Here is an 18,501-nt window from a genome sequence, read left to right on the forward strand (position 1 = left end):
TAATAATCACTTATGACACTAACTAATATATAAAATATTCTTAACATATAAAGTGCTTAAATCGTTAATTTTGTCATTTTATTTAAACTTCCTATAAAAAAGTCCATTGTTATAAAATGTAGTTAACTTGTAGCAATAACAATGTGTATATACTCCTATACCTGATACAATTTCGGTCTACTATTTGTACATGGGCTGAGAATGGGATGTTAAGTGGTCATTTGCCCATGACAGATAGCTGTTGCTGGGCTCAAACCAGCCAGCCCAAATGCAGTACATCTTTTTAAAAATAAAAGGAATCACAATCACAGGTTAAAAACCGATTATGAATTGAATCCCATTTAACCCTATTACTAAAACCATGTGTAGTGGTAGACATGAATAATGCCTCCACCTATGGGCATTGTGCGACACGTGTCATCTCAGTCAGCAAAGGGGCATTATTAGGCGTTTTTCATATATGGGTGTAGTGGGATAATGCCCAATAATTCTCCATTAATGATTACCCAATTATTATATTTTACAAAAATAAAAGAAACAATATTAGTTGGAATATTCTTATCGGACAAACAAAAAATAAAACAAATAAGTGTTCTTAAAGCACGCCTCCCCCCATTTTTTGAAAACAACGCCCAAGGGGGCGGTCCGATGGCGTTAAGGGGCGATTTTTTGGGGAAAAAAATGCCCAAAAAGCCCCCACTACGGGTGGTCTAACCTAATATTGCGGAAAATTCCCAAATCTCAAATTCAAACCCCCAATTATGTTTTCCAGATTACCATTATCGTCGTTCACATATGTATACAGATTTAGGGTCTACTTGGTACGAGATAACAGAATTGACGAGGGAGTTGAATAGATGAGGTAATGGAATGGACAAAGAAATGAAATTGATCATTAGTGTTCTATCCTCTAGTTTGGTTACCAGTTGCATTAAACTTTTTGTAACCATATCCTAAAATATTTAATATAAATCCCCGTTCAAGTTTTTTATTCTTGCTTTTCATAATTCATTTGGATTTATAATGGTTTCAAAATAATATCCTAGCAAAGCCTCTTAATAATTCTTAACAACATAATTTGATATTATTAGTTATATTAATACTAGCTTTTTCTGTTTAAATTAAATATGCTTAATTTTTGACAAACTAAGAAACAACTCTATATAATTTACTGATACCAGGCTCATATTTATATTTGTAAATCTTAATAATCATATAATCCTTTATATTTACAATTTTCTAATAACATTATTATATAGAGACCAGTTAACGTACAATACGGCTTAACGTACATCACGTGCGGCAGATAATAACGCAAGTTCATTTGAAAATCAAGCACGTTATAAATTCAAAAAACCTAATCACGCATGTTGGAAACATAGATCACGCACGTTATCACACATGCCCTACCTCCCGGATCAAAAATCGCATCCCTTGTTCTACGATCTGAAACCATTGTTACTGCCCTCTGACTCCAATCGAATCAAAGCTTGGTCATGTTCCCGCATCCTCTGTTCTACGGTCTGAATTAAAGCTTGGTCATGTTTCTTCATCCTCTGTTCTACGATTTGATTTCGAGAGTCAACATTTTGATGAAACTTTTCAAAATCAACCATGAATTTGAACTAGGGGTGTGAATTTCTGACACGACCCGAAAACACAACACGAACGTAACACGAAATTCGCGGGTTTAAGTTTACTCTTAACGGGTTCAGGTTAGTTTCAGGTTGAACCCGCCAACCCATTTAGCTAAACGGGCCAGGTTCGGGTCAACCCAGTCGGGTTGGCGGGTTGACCCGTTTAACCCATTTCTATAATATTATTTTTTTTACAATATGTTTTATGTTATAAATTAAATTTGGTGTGTAGTTTATGCTATACTTATAACTTAAAAATAGAAATTGACATAAGATTTTATGATTTTAATGTAATTTTATTATCTAATTTGTATTTTTTTTTGTAGTAGATATTAATTTTAATATATTAATTTGCTAACAAAAATAAAAAACTTTGGGTTGAACGGGTCGGGTTCGGGTCAACCTGCGAATATTTGGGTCAGGTTCGGGTTCATATGTATGAAACGATTTTCGGGTTCGGGTCGGGTTCGGGTTCGCCTAAAATTTTCGGGTTCAGGTCGAGTTGAATCCGGCAACCCGCGAACACGACCCGTTTAGCATCCCTAATTTGAAACCAATTCGATGAAATTGACCGTACAATAGCCAATTTGAAGTGAAACGAAAAGAAAATTGAAACGAATTTGACGAAATTGATCAACCCAAGCTAAATGAAAATTTGATATAATCACGCATGTTATATCAAATAATCACGCATGTTGTCGTACATGATGCACGTTAAGCCGTAATGTATTTTACACTTTTTTTTTTATTATATAACTCATTTAGTAAAATCTAATTGTAAAATTATATTCAGAATATATTATGTGATAAGGCTAAAGTATTGTAAGCTAGAAATCACTATTAGAGATGCACAAAATAACCGGTTATATAGCTGAAATCGTTTATTAACCGAAATTGTAATTGATTAACAACCAATTAGTGAAATTTTTAACCGTAGATTCGTAACCGGTTAAGGAATTTTTAGAAAAAACCAGTTTTATCTTATTTACACGTTAACCAAAAAAAACAAAAAAATTAGAAAAATAAGAAAAAACCGGCCAAAGTGGATAACAAAAAAAGATAAATCCCGGTTAAAGCAAAAATGAGATAAACCGACGATTTGGTTAACAAAAAAAACCATTTTCTCCACCTCTAGACTAGACTGCCCCTCCACCTCTAGACTAGACTGCCCGGTGATTTATTGGGCTTACCCCCGGCCCATTGAGGGATGAAACACTCAAAACACCCTTATATCGCCCCTTCATTTGATTCTAACATCGTGTGCAACACAGGAGGGTCTTTTATATACCTTCCCTGTTTCAGGTGAGTTTAATATGAATGAGATAACCACAGCTGGAGGAGAGATTCAGTTGATTGATCTTTCTAATCTGTTGCACTTGTTCTTCACATCAGTTGCGTGCTTGGGTTCGAACCACCACTTTTCCCCATAATCACGGCCCCAAAAAGCAATTTATACCTCCGTTTTAGTTGCTGTTTTCATTTCAGTCGTTGCCTCCTTTGTGGGTTTTTTCCGTAGATGTGAAATTAGGGACGTATGTTGCGCTGTTGTACGTTTATTAGTTTTGCTTTCGCTTGTTTTGGAAGAGATTTTGGCTATTGACTTTACATGCATACCAGGTGTTTGTTTTAATGCCTCAATGACAGATGCCTCTTTTTGTTTCAATTTTTGAAACGACTTTGTTTTCGGTGTTTAACTATATATGTGGGGTTTTGGAGCATATCTCAGGTTGTTAATTTGTTTAGAACATCAGCTGATTGCTTTGGGTATTTTGTTCTGTTCATATCTAAATCATAGATCGAATTTGAACACACTTGGTAAAATGATTGAACAGACCAAAGTAACACCCTTGGTTCCACAATGTTTTGTTATCCACTTTTAGAATAGGCTGGTTCGAGATTAAAGTTAATTCAGATATTTTTTTTTGAATTTGGTATTATTACTTTTAGTGTTATTAACTTTCTAAAGCTGTTTTGTTTATTTTTCAGCTTACAGATTGGGAGGAATGACATTTGAGAAAATATTAAAGACTCGAATCAAGTCAAGCCACAGGTAGAGCCGAGGTTGACTTGAAATTGTCAACCAAAGAGCATGAAGACTCAATTTCAGAAGAGGCTCAGATTGTAGAGGTTGGTTCTTCGTTTTCATATATTTGAACTTAAATAAATTTGATTATATAGCAGTTAAATTAAATGTGTCCTCAACAGATTATATAGGTTGACCCGCAAACATTTATACTTCATTCCTTTTTTAACTAAATGTTGCTTTAGTAATCTTAATATTCGAATAAGTTAATTTAGGCTGATGCATGCATTTAAATAGACATTTGGCTACTCTCAGCCCTTTCTTTTTTTAAGTACGTTTAGATTAAATACACCACTAATCATTCATTTATAAGTAATCGGGTCGAATTTGCCACCTCTAGCTATAACTGAGTTTCAATTGCTGAGTTGTCACATATGGTTTTATAGATGGTTATTGTATTGCATACTGATTTTTGATGGTGAACTATGAAGCTTACTTTTCTTGTGGTAATGTTACACTATAAGAAGAATTCACACCTCGATCTGAAACTATTGAAGCTATACGCCTCTTTTTGGATGCGTTTACACATGCTTATGTTAGAAGGTGTAAAATTTAGATACTTAAATGTTAGGCAAGCGCTGTTTATTTATGAAATTAATAGGTAAAATGACCAAAACTGACATTTAACATTTTGGGAATAACTAAGGTTTTGTGAAATGAGTGTACTTGATCATATATTTGATTTTAGTTCCATTCTGACTCAATTCAATCGAAACCTTTTGAACCATTTGCATCGTGCGGGTTCCTTCTAGTGTATTATTATACAATGCCTTAATAATTTGTTTGTCCTAGGTTACATTTCTAGTATCGCTATTTTTTACATGACCACTCACTCTCTGTTTGATTAGGTTAAACCAGGAGCTGTTTGTGTGTATACGGATGCAGATGGGAAAAACGGTTAAGTCATCAGTCAACATCCGATCAAAAACAGGGTACTCTGTTTTGGTCATCCGTATAATCATATTTACAGGTTGTCGCTAACGGGTTTAAGGTTCTTTACGTTTTATGGTCCGTGGGGTAGACCGGACATGGCTTACTTTTTCTTCACTAAAGATATCTTGAAAGGAAAACCGATTCCCATTTTTGAGTCCAGTAATCATGGGATCGTTGCGCGTGATTTTACGTATATTGATGATATTGTAAAGCGTTGTTTAGGTGCGTTAGACACTGCTAAAAAGAGTACAGGAAGTGGTGGGAAGAAAAAAGGGGCTGCACAGTTTAGAATTTTTAGTTTAGGGAATACTATGGCTGTGCATGTTTCCGATCTTGTAAGTATTTTGGAGAAGTTGTTGAAAGTGAAAGCGAAATGGTGATGTCCCGTTTACTCGTGTGAATATTAGTTTGGCGCAAAGGGAGTTTGGGTATGAACCAACGACGGATCTTCAAATGGGGTTGAATAAGTTTGTTAGATGGTATGAGAAGTATTATGGTTCGGGGAATAAAGGTGATCATTGAGGCAAAAAGTGGTAAACTTGTTCTTGAGTTCTTATTCGTTTTGATATACTCAAAATGATTCTTTTGTTAATTTTGCACTTTTTGAAAACAACTTACATTGTTTTCAACTGTTGGTATATGATGTTGCATCAAGTTAGGAGGAAAGAGGGATCTCAAACTCGTGCAAATGTAATTTTTATGTAGCATTATTATTGTAGGATTGTTGACTAACAAAGCAAGTTTATGTGGTTGGACTTGTATGGTTTCTAAGAAGAGGTAATAATTAAAAATGTTTTTCGTTTTCAGCTTCTAATTTCTATTTATTTTGAAATTTTACTTGTCAATAAAAAATTATATCAAGATAGAAGGTAAACGGGCAACAAGCTACACGACTATCCCTTTTTGAATAGAAAAACCAAGTCTTTTAAAAACTACATTACTAAATCGAATGTTTCAATACATAATGTAAAGCTAGTCACAAATAACAATTGAAATTCAAGACGATATCCTAGCTATGCAAGATTCTACGACTTGCAAATTTCCTCTGAAGTTTGCACACATAAGTTCATGCACCGAATTCACTCTCAACTACTTGATACAATAAGCTATGGGGTCGAGTGATAATAAATTCAATGCGGACTCATGTTTTTGTTATCTTGTTGAGATGTACGAAATTGACAAGTGACAGTTACGTATAACATCCTCTCAACCGATTGTCTTCGTCAAATGATAGGCTAACACGTAATATCTCTTCTTCATTAGCGAGACTTCATCGATCTTCACTAGAGGTAACTTGTTTCAGTGGTAAGTTCCTTTAATCTTCATCAGATGGTAACTTGACATCATAGGCTACTTCCATAATCCTCATTAGTGGTAACTCGCCATTAGAGGCAAAATTCCATTAATTCTTCATTGGTTATAAGTTCCAATAAAAGGTATGTAACTTGGACCATGAACGACAAGTGCCACTAGACGCAACTTGTAACCGCTCCAAGGGTTCCTTGAAATTAACAGCCTAAAAAACAACGAATAAATATCTAGTTAAAAAATCAAGCCCTTTTTTACAAACAGTCGAAATTAGTTGAAACTGCTAAGATTGGGGAAAACCTTGAGTTCAAAATTGGAGCTCTAGGTGTCGAAATTGGGTGCCGAGAGTCAGAAAACCCGCCTATAGCATTTGTCCATTCATGTGGCTCGTTGAGGCGTTTGTGTCCATTACTTATCCCCGTATAACTTCAAACGTAATGAAAGTTATGCCGTTTTTAGCTTGAACCATTTTCCAGTCCACTTCCGTGTGTTTAGTCGCACCAAATACGAGTATGCTAGATCATGGATCAACTCTGTATCACCATCAATGTGAAGATTAAGCATCATTCTGTACTTTGCACTTTTGTTTTTAATCAGCTTGAAAATGAAACAACTTAACAAAATAGAAGCAAAGATCTTCATCTGCACATACGCAGATTCTTGAGCCAAACAAATTCTTTGTCCTGCTTGTGTTTCTGCATCAAAACAGTAAATCATGTCAAAATCGTAAACAAACAATATACATTTTATGATAAATACTTTTGCTTTGGTCATATGACATAACTTGAAGGTTGACTGTTAAACTGGACCACATAAAATTTTACATATTAAGGGTTTAGTTACATGATCTGAACGAAAAAGAAATGATCGATATGGGTTGTGTTTTACTAACCTGCAAAGCTGTAAACTTAAAGGAGCTTTCTGGATGAAACCAACAATGTGATGAAACCATCTTCTGGTTCAAACTCATCAAACTTAACCCTTGCATATGGTACGGTATCTCCTTTCTTCACCTCATAACCAACAGATACATCATCACACCGGAAAGCATACATAAATATGACATCTGATGGTATTGTTCCACCTAAACATTTCATCTTAGTAAACAAGAGCATATGAAAATTGAAACATTTTAATTACCTCACTTTTATCTTTATAGGATATAAAGATACCCAAAGTGTATTTTTTTTAAAATAAGATCCTTGAAATTATTTTAATAAAAAATATTAGACTATCATTGAAACATTACTTCTTTTGTTGAGACCCTAATTAAAGTAAACTGCCATTTTGGTCCCTGAGGTTTGGTCAATTTTGCCACTTTAGTCCAAAACTCAAACCTTTGGGTCCGTGTGGTTTCACTTTTATTGCCATTTTGGTCCAAAAATGAAATCAACTGATATTTGGCTAATAAAATCCTGTTATTTTGTCCTTTTCATCGGGGGCAAAACAGTCAATATAATTTTATTATAATACATAATTAATTAAATTAATGAAATCAGCTGATATTTGGCCATTTTGCCCCTGAGGAAAATGACAAAATAACTGGATTTTATTAGCCAAATATCAGCTGATTTCATTTTTTGGACCAAAATGGCAATAAAAGTGAAACCACAAGGACCCAGATATAAAAGGTTTGAGTTTTGGACTAAAGTGTCAAAAGTGACCAAACCTCAGGGACCAAAATGACAGTTTACTCCCCTAATTATTAAAAATAATTAATTTATAATTTTTAGACAAAAAGAGCTTTGGGTCGGCCTAACCTGTACGAGACTCTCCTGTAAGTCGAAGTATGAAGATTTTGCAATTTTTTCTTGGCTTTCTTCACTCACAGCATTTGCAAATTCTACAACATTTGTGGCATTGTTTCTCATTTTTGTTGTTTCTTTGATTTCTGTTGCAACCATATCTTGAATCTCATGATGTTTGAAGCATGTAAGTGAACCAAGTTAACGCAGTAGACGTAGTGCCCTTTCCAGCAATTCTGATGTATCTTGGATCTGTTTTGTTGATTTGAAGAAACCTTGATAGATTTTCTTCTTTCTATAACTGCAATTTTAAATATTCAAGGGTCAAACAACACTCTTTGACGTTCGTGGCCAAGCCCGTTGCTTTTCAAATTAAATATAACAAGAATGTTATAAAAACAACTTTTTTCCATTAAAGATGATGTGGAACCTGTTGCGTTTGTATCCCAGTTATAAAACTATTCTCAAAACAATGAAGAAGAGTAGTAATCAATTCTGAAATAAATATATAAAAAGCTTAAAATGTATTAAAAAGCTTAAAACATATATATTAAAAATCATATTTTTTTAAAAATTTATGGCCGCGGGAGATTTGGGCCTCGTGTGGTCGGCCGGCCCATCCACCCCTAAGAGCCGGCCGTGGTATGTAATATTAGAAAAATAGGGGTTTGAAAAGGTGAAACGCTTTCAACACGACCCAAACCGATTTGTATGGGATCAAATATTTTACTTCATAACCGGCTTACGAGCAAACTGATTTTGACTCAAAACGGTTTTAACCAAACCGAGCTGGTTTTGGCAAACACCCAAATGAACACTATTATGAATTATGAAATAGTTTATGTTGGGCTTAATAACATTCCTTAATTGTAAACCAGTTGGGCTTCCAGCATTAAAACAGGCCCAAAAACTAGAAAGAAACCAGTAGCCAAAACTTTGAAAATTAATAATTAGAGGTTTGACGATGTTAATTGTTACCTGAGGGTGTGAGCAGCAGTTCGAAGACGAGTCGCCGGAAAAATTACAGCCGTCGACGAAATCATCGGCTGCGATGGCTTTATAAATCCGATATGATGTGTGAAGATGGTGGTACGATGTCGTTTTACCTCCGGTGATTTGGTATTGACGACAGTAAATCTGTTTTCAGTGACTACAGAGAAAGTAGAAGAAGGTAAGGGGTATTTATTTAAAACAACGTCTAGTAATATTTAATTAACATGTATGTACCTTTCTTTCAATTAGTCTTCAATTGTCGATTCTGGGGATATGAGAGATTCGGGGCCAGTAGTGGGAGCCTCTTCCTTCACACCTTTCTTTCAATTTTGGGCATTCTTCTATTCTCAAACTCAAAAGTGAAGGTAACAGCGTCTCTGGTAGATCGTTCACCTTTGGACAATCGTCAATGTACAGATGTTGAAGGGATGTGAGGTGTTGGAGTCCCATTGAAAGTGATTCCAGGTTATCAAATCCAGTTATCTCCAGAGATGTAAGAGAAGAAGGGAAAAGGTGGGACAATTGACTAAAATCACTCACATTGGGTTCATCCTCTAACGTCAGGTGAACAAGGGAAGTTGGAAAATTCAGATCCCCCCACTCTGATACGGGCTTCTTCAACCCTTCTAGTTTAAGTGAGCACAATTTGGGAGGCCAACGTCCACCATGAATGGAAACATCAATACCTCGACACCTTCTGATTTCCAGATCTTTTAACAAGGCGAGATTCTTTAGCTCAGGTAATGACACCAGACGTTTACAATCACTAATTGACAAAAAGGTGAGATTTGATAGTTCAGGTAATGACTCCAGACTTTCACATGTCCAAATTGACAAACTGGTGAGGTTTGATAGCGCGGGTAATGACTCAAGATTTTCACATTTACCAATTTCCAAACTGGTGAGGTTTGATAGCTGAAGCTCTGGAAGTGACACCCGTGGGCATCGCTTTATATCCAGGCTGGTGAGGTGAGTGGAGTTACTCAATTCACTGATTGATCTTAGATTTTCCCATGTATCAATATATAGGGTTTCAAGCATTGGCATGCTTGTGTTGTTGATTTTTCCCTCAAGTTTTTCACATCTGCGTATACGAAGTGATTTGAGCTTATTCCCTCCTTCTTTTGGGAAGTAGACATCTGTAATAACTGAACAATAAAAAATTCCCAAACTCTCAATGCTCTTTGTACAGCATAAACGCTTTATGCTACTACAATACCTTACATCCAGACTTCTAAGAGATAACAGGCTGGTGCTGCTCCCAAAATTGTCATCCTCCTCTTTCTCTTCTAAACTTACCAAACCTGAACAATACTGTAATCTCAATTCCTTTAATCTCACAAGAAGCTTACTTGCCTCTGCTTCTGATTCCCACAAGTATTCTATTTCATTACATCCCCAGATACTTAATTCTTCAACTTCCTTAAGATACCCTATAACACCTCTCCACACCTCATATGTAAGCCCTGATACATCACTTATTTTCAATTTAGTGACTGATGAAGCTACATGAACCAGACTTCTCAGCACACCATCACCACATGTGTCAATTTCAAGAACCTTGAGTGAAGGCAGTGCTTGAAGTGAGACATTAATCAATTGTGGACAATTGATTATAGAAAGCTCTTTAAGGCATGGAAACACTGCTGCTGAACCCTCATTTTTAGTTGACCACCCCTCCCATCCAGACATATATTCAAATCTTAGAACTTCAAGTGAACGGAAGGCGTTAACATCATTTCCGGTTAACTCCAAACCTATGATTTTAACCTCATCCATGCCTTGAATCTGCAACCTCTTAAGTGAAGGGAGCAACCCAAATGGGGGTAGAGATTTGCATTTTCTACAACCACGTATTGACACATTAACCAACTCATGAAAAGAGCGATCACCAACCCAGTTTGAAATTTGTGTTCCGCCATATGACACGACTGAAAGCGTTTTCAACGTATCACTATTAGGTTTCAGCTCATTGAGAACTTCCTCTTCAAGTGTATCCATTCGTGAGCCATCAAACACATCAACCCATTGCAGTTCTAATCCAGTAATCTTTTTTAGAGATAAGTTCGCCTCCCGTGCATGCTTTGCGCTTTGCACTTTGTGCAATCCCTCGATGGAAACTTCCCCGTCGAGATTTGTTAAACCCTTGAGCTCATTTACTGCAAAGCCATCATCTCCTTCAATGATGATCTTCGTGAGAGTCTGAAGGCTTTCCAACTCACCAATCCCCAATGGCAGCTTCTCCAACGGAGTATGTCTTATGTCCAAGTGTCGTAACCTTTTAAGATTTAAGAAGCTTTTAGGCAGCTTAGTTAACCCCCGACACTTGGAAACAATCAAGGTCTGTAAATTATAAAGGTTGCCAACATTCTCCGGTAACACTTTTATATTTGTTCGAGATAAGTTAAGATACCGCAAGTGTTTCAAAGTACCAATGAACTCCGGTACCTCACTTATCTCAAAACGACTCAAAGAAAGGACCCTTAACAATGTTAACTCTGGAAGTAAACCATCCAAAATCTTAGAGGATAAGTAATAACAGACCCAACCTTTATCCACACCGAAAGATACTGCTAAAAAAGTTCTCAAGCTTTTGGCTCCTTTGAATGCCTCAAACTTTGGGTAACCTACATACTCCTCGCGAGTAAATGACACATGGCGATACTTTGCCAAAGCTTCTGTCTTTGTCTTCGTATGATTGTCAAACCTTAGGAAAAATTCCCCGGCAACAAAAGTGGCCAAGTCATTCATCAGATCATGCATGATAAACAATGATTCATCATTAGGTGCATGTTGGAAAAATGACCTTGATAATAAAATTTCAAAATATTCACGGCCCAAGCGTTCTGGTGACTTGGATGGGTTCAAAAACCCTTCTGCCATCCACAACGATACCAACTCCTCCTTGTCAAACAAAAAGTCTTTGGGGAACAAGGAACAGTATGCAAACAACTGCTTCAAATCTGCAGAAAGTTCATGGTAACTTATCCTAAGTGCCGGAACAATCTTGTCACTGTTTTCCACATCTTTACCACTTTCAGTGCCATTACCAATTTCTACATCCCATATCTCGCTATTCAACACGTCATCCCAGTCTTCTCTATCTGTTTTTGTCCTTAAAAGCCTTCCAATTGCCTTTAAAGCCAAAGGCAAACGACCACACTTTTTCACAATACCTTCACCTTGCGGTTTAAGTGTCGTGTGTGAGTCGAAGTTATCTACCCCCAATGCATGTATTGCAAGTAAACGCAATGCATCTTCATTCGACAAACTCTTGAGACGGTCTACATTATGAAAACCTATCTGTTTGAGCAATTGCTCCTTACGAGTTGTCATGATTATCCTACTTCCAGGAGCACATGATAGAAATGGGCGCACTAGGTTTTCCCAATCACCATAGTTTTCACTCCACACATCATCAACTACTAGTAGAAATCGTTTATCCTTAAATTGCTCAGTGAGAGCCTTTTGAAGCTGATTTAGATCTTTAAATTTCTGGTCTTCTTTAGTCACATCTTGAAGGATAGCATCAGTTATCTTGAAAATATCAAAATCATCTGATACACAAACCCATGCCTTGGGTTCAAAGTGATCCTGCACCTTTGTATCATTATACAAAAGTCTAGCGAGAGTGGTTTTTCCAACCCCACCCATACCAACTATAGGTAAGACGCTAAAGTTATCCTCAGAGGACCCATCCTCCCCCAGCAACTTTTTAAGCAATTGCTCTTTCTCAACTTCTCTTCCGACAACATGGCGTTCTGGCAAAGAGGTTTCGCTTCTTCTACTAGTATTTCTTGGCTTTTCATCTATCTTAAGCAAACCTAGATCCGTTTTTCGTTTTTCTAGATTTTCTAACTCTCTGTTAATACTATCTAACTTGGGAGACAGCCTATGAGTTAGTGAGAAATTTGTGCAGCATGATGGGATGAGCTTTCTTACCATGCTGGTGGATGCTGCAGGCTCCTGCAGGGTGAGCTCACGATGCATAGCTTCAGTCGCCACGTCGTCGAGTACGTCGTCGATATCGTAAGCCAAATGTTGGAGAGCATTCAGCCATTCTTTGACAGATTTATGGGTAACCTCCTTCTGAGAGGCATCTTGAAGTAGATCTTGGATCCTGGAGAGTGTCTTCTTCAACTCCTTGAGCTCGTTGTAAATTCCCTGAGCACGAGCAACTCGCTTGAAGGCTTCATCGGTCATCTTCTTAACAAGAACTTTGAGGAGTTCATTTGCAAGAGTTTCAGCCATGGTTAACAGTGAACAAGTGAAATGGGAGCTGTGTGTGTGTGTGTAATAGGGATCTGAATGAATTGATGAGTGCACAGATCAAACAACGATTGAAAAAGTTGTTTATAGTGAAATCTGCAACTTTTTTGGTCAAACTTTTATCTTTTTTTAATCTAATTGTGCATCTTCGGGCTGGCAGCCATTAGAGAGGGAGTAGGTAGTCATTAAAAAAAACCACTTGTTTACTTTCTCGAGAGGTAGTAGGTAGTTATTAAAAAAAAGGGTAAATTACTTTTTGAGTCCCTGTGTTTTATGGGTTTTAACTAGTTGAGTCCAAAAGCAAAAAGTTTAACGACCTGAGTCCCTATAAGCATTTTCTTTAACCATTTGAGTCCAAATTTCTAACTCCATCCACCAAGTTTGTTAACTACAAGGGTAATTTGGTCATTTACATCCAAAGTACAAGTCTTATATGCACAAGAGTATAAGGAACAAGTGTTTGATGCATAAATATTTTAATATTATATATATTATTATAAACACCTGCACACACATTTCACACACACCTCTCTCTCTCTATACCTAAGATCTTTCTCTCTCTAACATACCTTTCTCTCTCAAGAAAACCACCACCACACCACATCCACCACCACCTCCACCACCGTACAACCATTACCTCCTCCACCACCGCACAACCGCCTACACCAACATCGTCGCATCAACACCGCATCACTACCACCAACACCGCAACACCAACACCTCTCTTTATCTGCACATCCTAGCACCCACCACCACCACACCTCCACTGCACCACCGTCGCACTACCATCACCACCGCCGCACCACCTCCAACAATCCGACTTCACTGCATCACCATTACATCAGAGGCCGAACAACCACCAGTAGATTGGAAGCACAAGATGCACAGATGAAGATTCCAACAACTGGCCACCATCACTAAACCTGAAACTGCCTCAGACCGTCACCATCATCCACCAGATCTCATCACCACCGCCGCACCCTTCACCATCCCACCCGCCATCATTCAAATCTGAACACCAAATCAACTTGGCTTCGAATTTTATTTATTCATCCATATTCCCAAATTATAAACCCTAACTTCTATAATACACCAATTCAAGGAATACATACGATATTTACCATTCACTCGCTGCCCCGGTCTCAACCTTTTAGATGATGGCGGCCGCAGAGGAAGCGATCAGGGCGATTGGGTTGGGGTATGATCTTACGGAGGATTTGAGATTGAAATATTGTAAAGGGAAGTCACCCGAGTCGAGGTTGATTGGGATAGATGATGAATAGGTTAGAGCTATTGTGATCCCGGGTGGGATATTGATTCAAAATGTATCAAAATCGATTAATTGTGATAAGGGTGAACGGATGCGGTTCAGCTCGGTTATTCTGTCTTTTCAGCAGGTATTTGATTCTTAAACTAGAAAGTGGAAACTATTTGGTGTTTTGGAACTTGTGGGTTTGAATTATTTTGTGTGTTCTTGATGTGTATGGTTGACCGGTGGTGCTTTGCAATATGTAGTGCTACGCTCGATTGAAAAAATGCTGGTATTTTTCAGCTCGATTGAAACCACGGTGATGGTGGCAGTGGTGGTGGTGGTGGTTGTGAGAGAGATCAGGAAGAGAGAGAGAGGGATGAGGAAGAGAGATGCACATTGTTCTGTGTTTGTATGTATATGTAATTATAATAATAAGAGTAACTAAGTTTTTTTAATATAAAAGGGTGTTTTGGTCATTTTAAAAAAAGTTAACTGAGATTATCTAACTGAGTTAGAAATTTGGACTCAAATGGTTAAAGAAAATGCTTATAGGGACTCAGGTCGTTAAACTTTTTGCTTTTGGACTCAACTAGTTAAAACCCATAAAACACAGGGACTCAAAAAGTAATTTACCCTAAAAAAAAAACCACTTGTGTATTTACTTAATAACTAGTAGATGCCCCGCCCACGTTGCGGGGCAATTGCCGAATAATTCTCAATCAATTAAAAAGAAGACTACTATAATTTTGCTATGAAAAAAATGATGATAAGACCGTAATTTTGGGCTCAGGGCAAAACTGTAATTTTTCAGAACTAATGAGCCAGTGTTAGGCAGCTAGAGTTATGCGCCGCCCGCGTTGCGGGGCGCTAAACCGAGTATTTCTTAGGTTAATAGCATGTACGCCTTTATGTCGGTTAGTTATACATGCTACCTATAGCACGATATCAAAAAAGATACATCAAGTTAACCAATTAAAGAAAACCAGTAACATAGTTATGATAAAATTTTTTTAACTAAAACGAAGACAAACGTGTAATTTAAAGTTGGGGGCAAAATAATAACTTGTCAGGACCAATTAGCGAGTGCTAGGCAGCTATTTGGCATAAATAAAAACAAAATTAAGTCAAAAAAGTAAAATAAAACACTACCATGATTTTGCCAAAGGAAAAAAACGATGGCATGATTGCAATTTTTAGTGGAGGTAAAATCATAATTTTAAAATGGAGGCAAAATAATATTTTGAATTGAGGTCAAAACCATTTTTTTTTTATTTTGAAATGGGGCGAAATCGTAATATTTTAGCTGCGGAGAAAATCGTAATTTTTAGCTGGAGGCAAAATCATAATTTTAAACTGGAAATGAGGACAAAACCATAGGTTAATTTTGAACTGAGGGCAAAATTGTTTTTTTAACTGAGGGCAAAATCGTAAATTTAAGCAAGGGGCAAAAGCAAAATGTTATTTTGAATCGAGGGCGAAATCGTAATTTTATACCTGGGATAAAATTGTAATTTGGCATCACCTATAAATAATTATTATATGAAAAAAGAAAAAAAAAAAAAAAACAAAGTCAAAATGCCGCCCAAACTGGCCAATGAATTGGAAAACCTGTTCCCCGCCTACGTCAGCAACTTCTAAATGTTATAGATAAAATATTGGGTGAATTGCATATTTCCTCTTATAAATCTTCTCAATTGCATATTTACCCAACCCCAAAATAAAATTGCAAATTTCCCCCTCCTTACCTAAAAGAATTGCAAATTTACCCATTTTCATTTATTTTATTAAAAGTAAATTATATAAAGACTAATTTACTCTTACTTTTACCAAAACTTTAAGAATTCCATATTTACCCATTTTTAATAGTTTTTAGGTTTCTTTTTACAATTTCTTGTTTTTCTTGCATTCTTACACCGAGTCGAATCAACAAACTTTAATTTGATCACCAAGTAGATTTCTCATTTCCATTTTGTTTTGTTTTATTTTGGTACTTACTTTTTCTCTAAATCTATTCATGGGTCTCATATTGTGTAACTCTATTATGTTGAATGCACTTCACGTTTGTCTTTTAGATGACCTCATTATACACAGTTTTATAGGACATAAAATAAGGGTAAGATAGCAAATGTTTCAAGTTTGGTTTGGCTTCAAGCATATTGGTCAACTAATGTTTCATAACCATAAGAATAACTGGTTGATTCGTTAACCGAATCTTCAAAATTAAAACTATTGGTTATGCCGGGTATCAGTTAAAACCGGTTTGATTATGTCAATTATGATTTTGTTATTGCTTGCTTACCCTTACCATTCTACCAAAGTCATTTTTGCTAATTGATTAGTAGTCACATACAATTCAAAATCACATGATAGGAAAAATGTTATAGTGTTCTAAACAGAAAACCTCTTATAATCTATTGGAAGTAACCTGCACCGCTTGAACACCATTAATGTCTCAATAAGTTAATGATAAATTAAATAATGGAACTGAACAGTCGGCACTTTTGATCCTACCCTTACGTATTTTCCAGTGTATGTTTCTTAGGCCTTTATATTTTGAAAAGGACAGTTTTGTCATTTTGAGATATTTTAACAAGGAAGGAGAAATATGCAATTTTAATTTGAGGTTGGGTATATATGCAATTAAGATGGTTTATAAGGGGAAATATGCAATTATTCCTAAAATATTTGATGGATCACATGCCGTTCCCAGATAAAACAATCAGATTCGCTTTAGTGTTTGACAACAAAGGCGAGCCCATTTTGTTCTTAATCTATCTACTTTAATCTGAACCAAATTAACACTTCATAAAACAACCCGTTTTAACCAGAAACAAATTTGACCCCAAACTTTTAACTGACCCGTTTTAAAACTTGCATGCATGGATGTCTACATAGTACAGAAATATATATTTTTTGAAATCCATTGGGAACTTTACTGGTTAAAAAAAAAGACATAAATGTCATTTTTTTAACCGCAAATTTGGATCACTGACGAACCACTGGAGTATTATCGTGCCATCAACAGAACCACCCGATCATATCCATCTCCACTAGGAGATAATGCCTATACACCAATTCAGGAGGAAACCCAATAAATCTGGGAAAACCCCGTTTGTGGGAATTAAACCCATAACCTAATGGTCATAAGCTTTATCCCACCCCCAAATACCACTAGGCTATAATGTCATATTATTTAAAATAATAAAAAATAATAAACTGCTTTTAGCGAAGTGGAGAGGTGGTGTTAAAAGAATTCCTTAGTTTGACCATTGACCGGAGTGAAGAGGTGGTGTTATTCGACATGTGACTGCCAGGTCAGTACGAGTTAGAAAAGTGGTGTGGTATGGTGTGGTGTGGTGCAAAAGAGGAGTGTGAGCGGCAGTGGCGGACTTATAGTATGAGTAGGGGTAGCACGGGCTACCCCTCAACCCCGTTTCCATAGTGTAAAAATACCCCTTAACTCCATTTCCATAGTGTAAAAATACCCCTCAATTTCGTTTTCGTTATATAAAGGATACTCCTGATCCTAAAAAAAAATAAGATACCCCTAACTTTTTGGGCTAGTTCTGCCACTGGTGAGCGGCGTGGTTAGTGGTGGTTTTTAATAAAAAAAAAAACAAGAACCAGTCAAAACCGACAAAAATCCACCAACCAATGAAAAGGCGCCACCTCACCACCCATAAATCCCACACACTGGTGAAGATTTCCCGCCCCACACACCCCCGTGGAGAGGCTTCCACGCCACAATTCCACTTAAGATGATGCTTTTTAATACCTTGCAAAACGGATCGGTCAGGTCAGACGAGTAACAGGTCGAAACTGGTTTTTGACAAAAATAGGTAAAGGCCAAACTAGGTCGGTTATAAAAAATACCTAATTTGGTTGGGTCAATCTTTTCGGTTTAATCACAAACTAGACCATTATTAAAATACAAAATTTAGATTCATAAAAATGAATGCAAGTAAAATGCACATTCACTTTTATGGGTCATCATGACCCATAGGTTGAATTATTCACAATTTATATATATAACAAATGATGAAAGCCCTTATGAATAGTACTCTTTTTTGTCTTTTATAATTGTCTTATAGTGGTTTTTTTCTTTCATTATTTTTTTCGTAGTTAGTTTGTCTGCATTTTACGCTAGCTTGCGGTATAAGTTCCCGTTTGCTTTTGTCTACATTTTACGTCACGTGATGGTATGAATTCACGTTTTTCTTATACGACTTTCCCGGTTTTGATTTTCCTTTGTATACTACTTAGCACGGTTTCACAACTCTC

General features: G+C 36.6%; 2 protein-coding genes and 2 long non-coding RNA genes across 4 annotated transcripts; 1 reads left to right on the forward strand and 3 right to left on the reverse strand.

Annotated features, from left to right (window-relative positions):
* The first annotated feature begins 2,870 nt into the window (after positions 1-2,870).
* LOC110900317 lies at positions 2,871-5,424 on the forward strand. Its single transcript, XR_002570906.2, has 3 exons — positions 2,871-3,254; positions 3,624-3,764; positions 4,569-5,424. It is a non-coding gene; the product is annotated as an uncharacterized LOC110900317 (long non-coding RNA).
* Positions 5,425-5,623: 199 nt separating this feature from the next.
* On the reverse strand, positions 5,624-7,035 carry LOC118485541. Its single transcript, XR_004876578.1, has 3 exons — positions 6,854-7,035; positions 6,262-6,656; positions 5,624-6,169 (listed from the first exon to the last, which is right to left on the reverse strand). It is a non-coding gene; the product is annotated as an uncharacterized LOC118485541 (long non-coding RNA).
* A 656-nt stretch (positions 7,036-7,691) lies between these two features.
* On the reverse strand, positions 7,692-10,764 carry LOC110900312 (putative disease resistance protein At3g14460). Its single transcript, XM_022147212.2, has 3 exons — positions 8,934-10,764; positions 8,685-8,856; positions 7,692-8,007 (listed from the first exon to the last, which is right to left on the reverse strand). Exon 1 carries the CDS (start codon positions 10,698-10,700, stop codon positions 8,952-8,954), a length of 1,749 nt encoding a protein of 582 aa, XP_022002904.2. The 5' UTR covers positions 10,701-10,764; the 3' UTR covers positions 7,692-8,007; positions 8,685-8,856; positions 8,934-8,951.
* A 427-nt stretch (positions 10,765-11,191) lies between these two features.
* On the reverse strand, positions 11,192-13,063 carry LOC118485934 (putative disease resistance RPP13-like protein 1). The gene is made up of 2 exons (XM_035982467.1): positions 11,244-13,063; positions 11,192-11,197 (listed from the first exon to the last, which is right to left on the reverse strand). Exons 1-2 carry the CDS (start codon positions 12,948-12,950, stop codon positions 11,192-11,194), a joined length of 1,713 nt encoding a protein of 570 aa, XP_035838360.1. The 5' UTR covers positions 12,951-13,063.
* Between the last annotated feature and the right edge of the window lie 5,438 nt (positions 13,064-18,501).

This window comes from Helianthus annuus, chromosome 13 (genome assembly GCF_002127325.2).
Source record: "Helianthus annuus cultivar XRQ/B chromosome 13, HanXRQr2.0-SUNRISE, whole genome shotgun sequence".
Taxonomy (NCBI): Eukaryota; Viridiplantae; Streptophyta; class Magnoliopsida; order Asterales; family Asteraceae; genus Helianthus; species Helianthus annuus.

Coding starts and splice junctions, on each gene's coding strand:
- LOC110900312 (XM_022147212.2), bottom strand. CDS start 10,700: ATGGATACACTTGAAGAGGAAGTTCTCAATGAGCTGAAACCTAATAGT.
- LOC118485934 (XM_035982467.1), bottom strand. CDS start 12,950: ATGGCTGAAACTCTTGCAAATGAACTCCTCAAAGTTCTTGTTAAGAAG.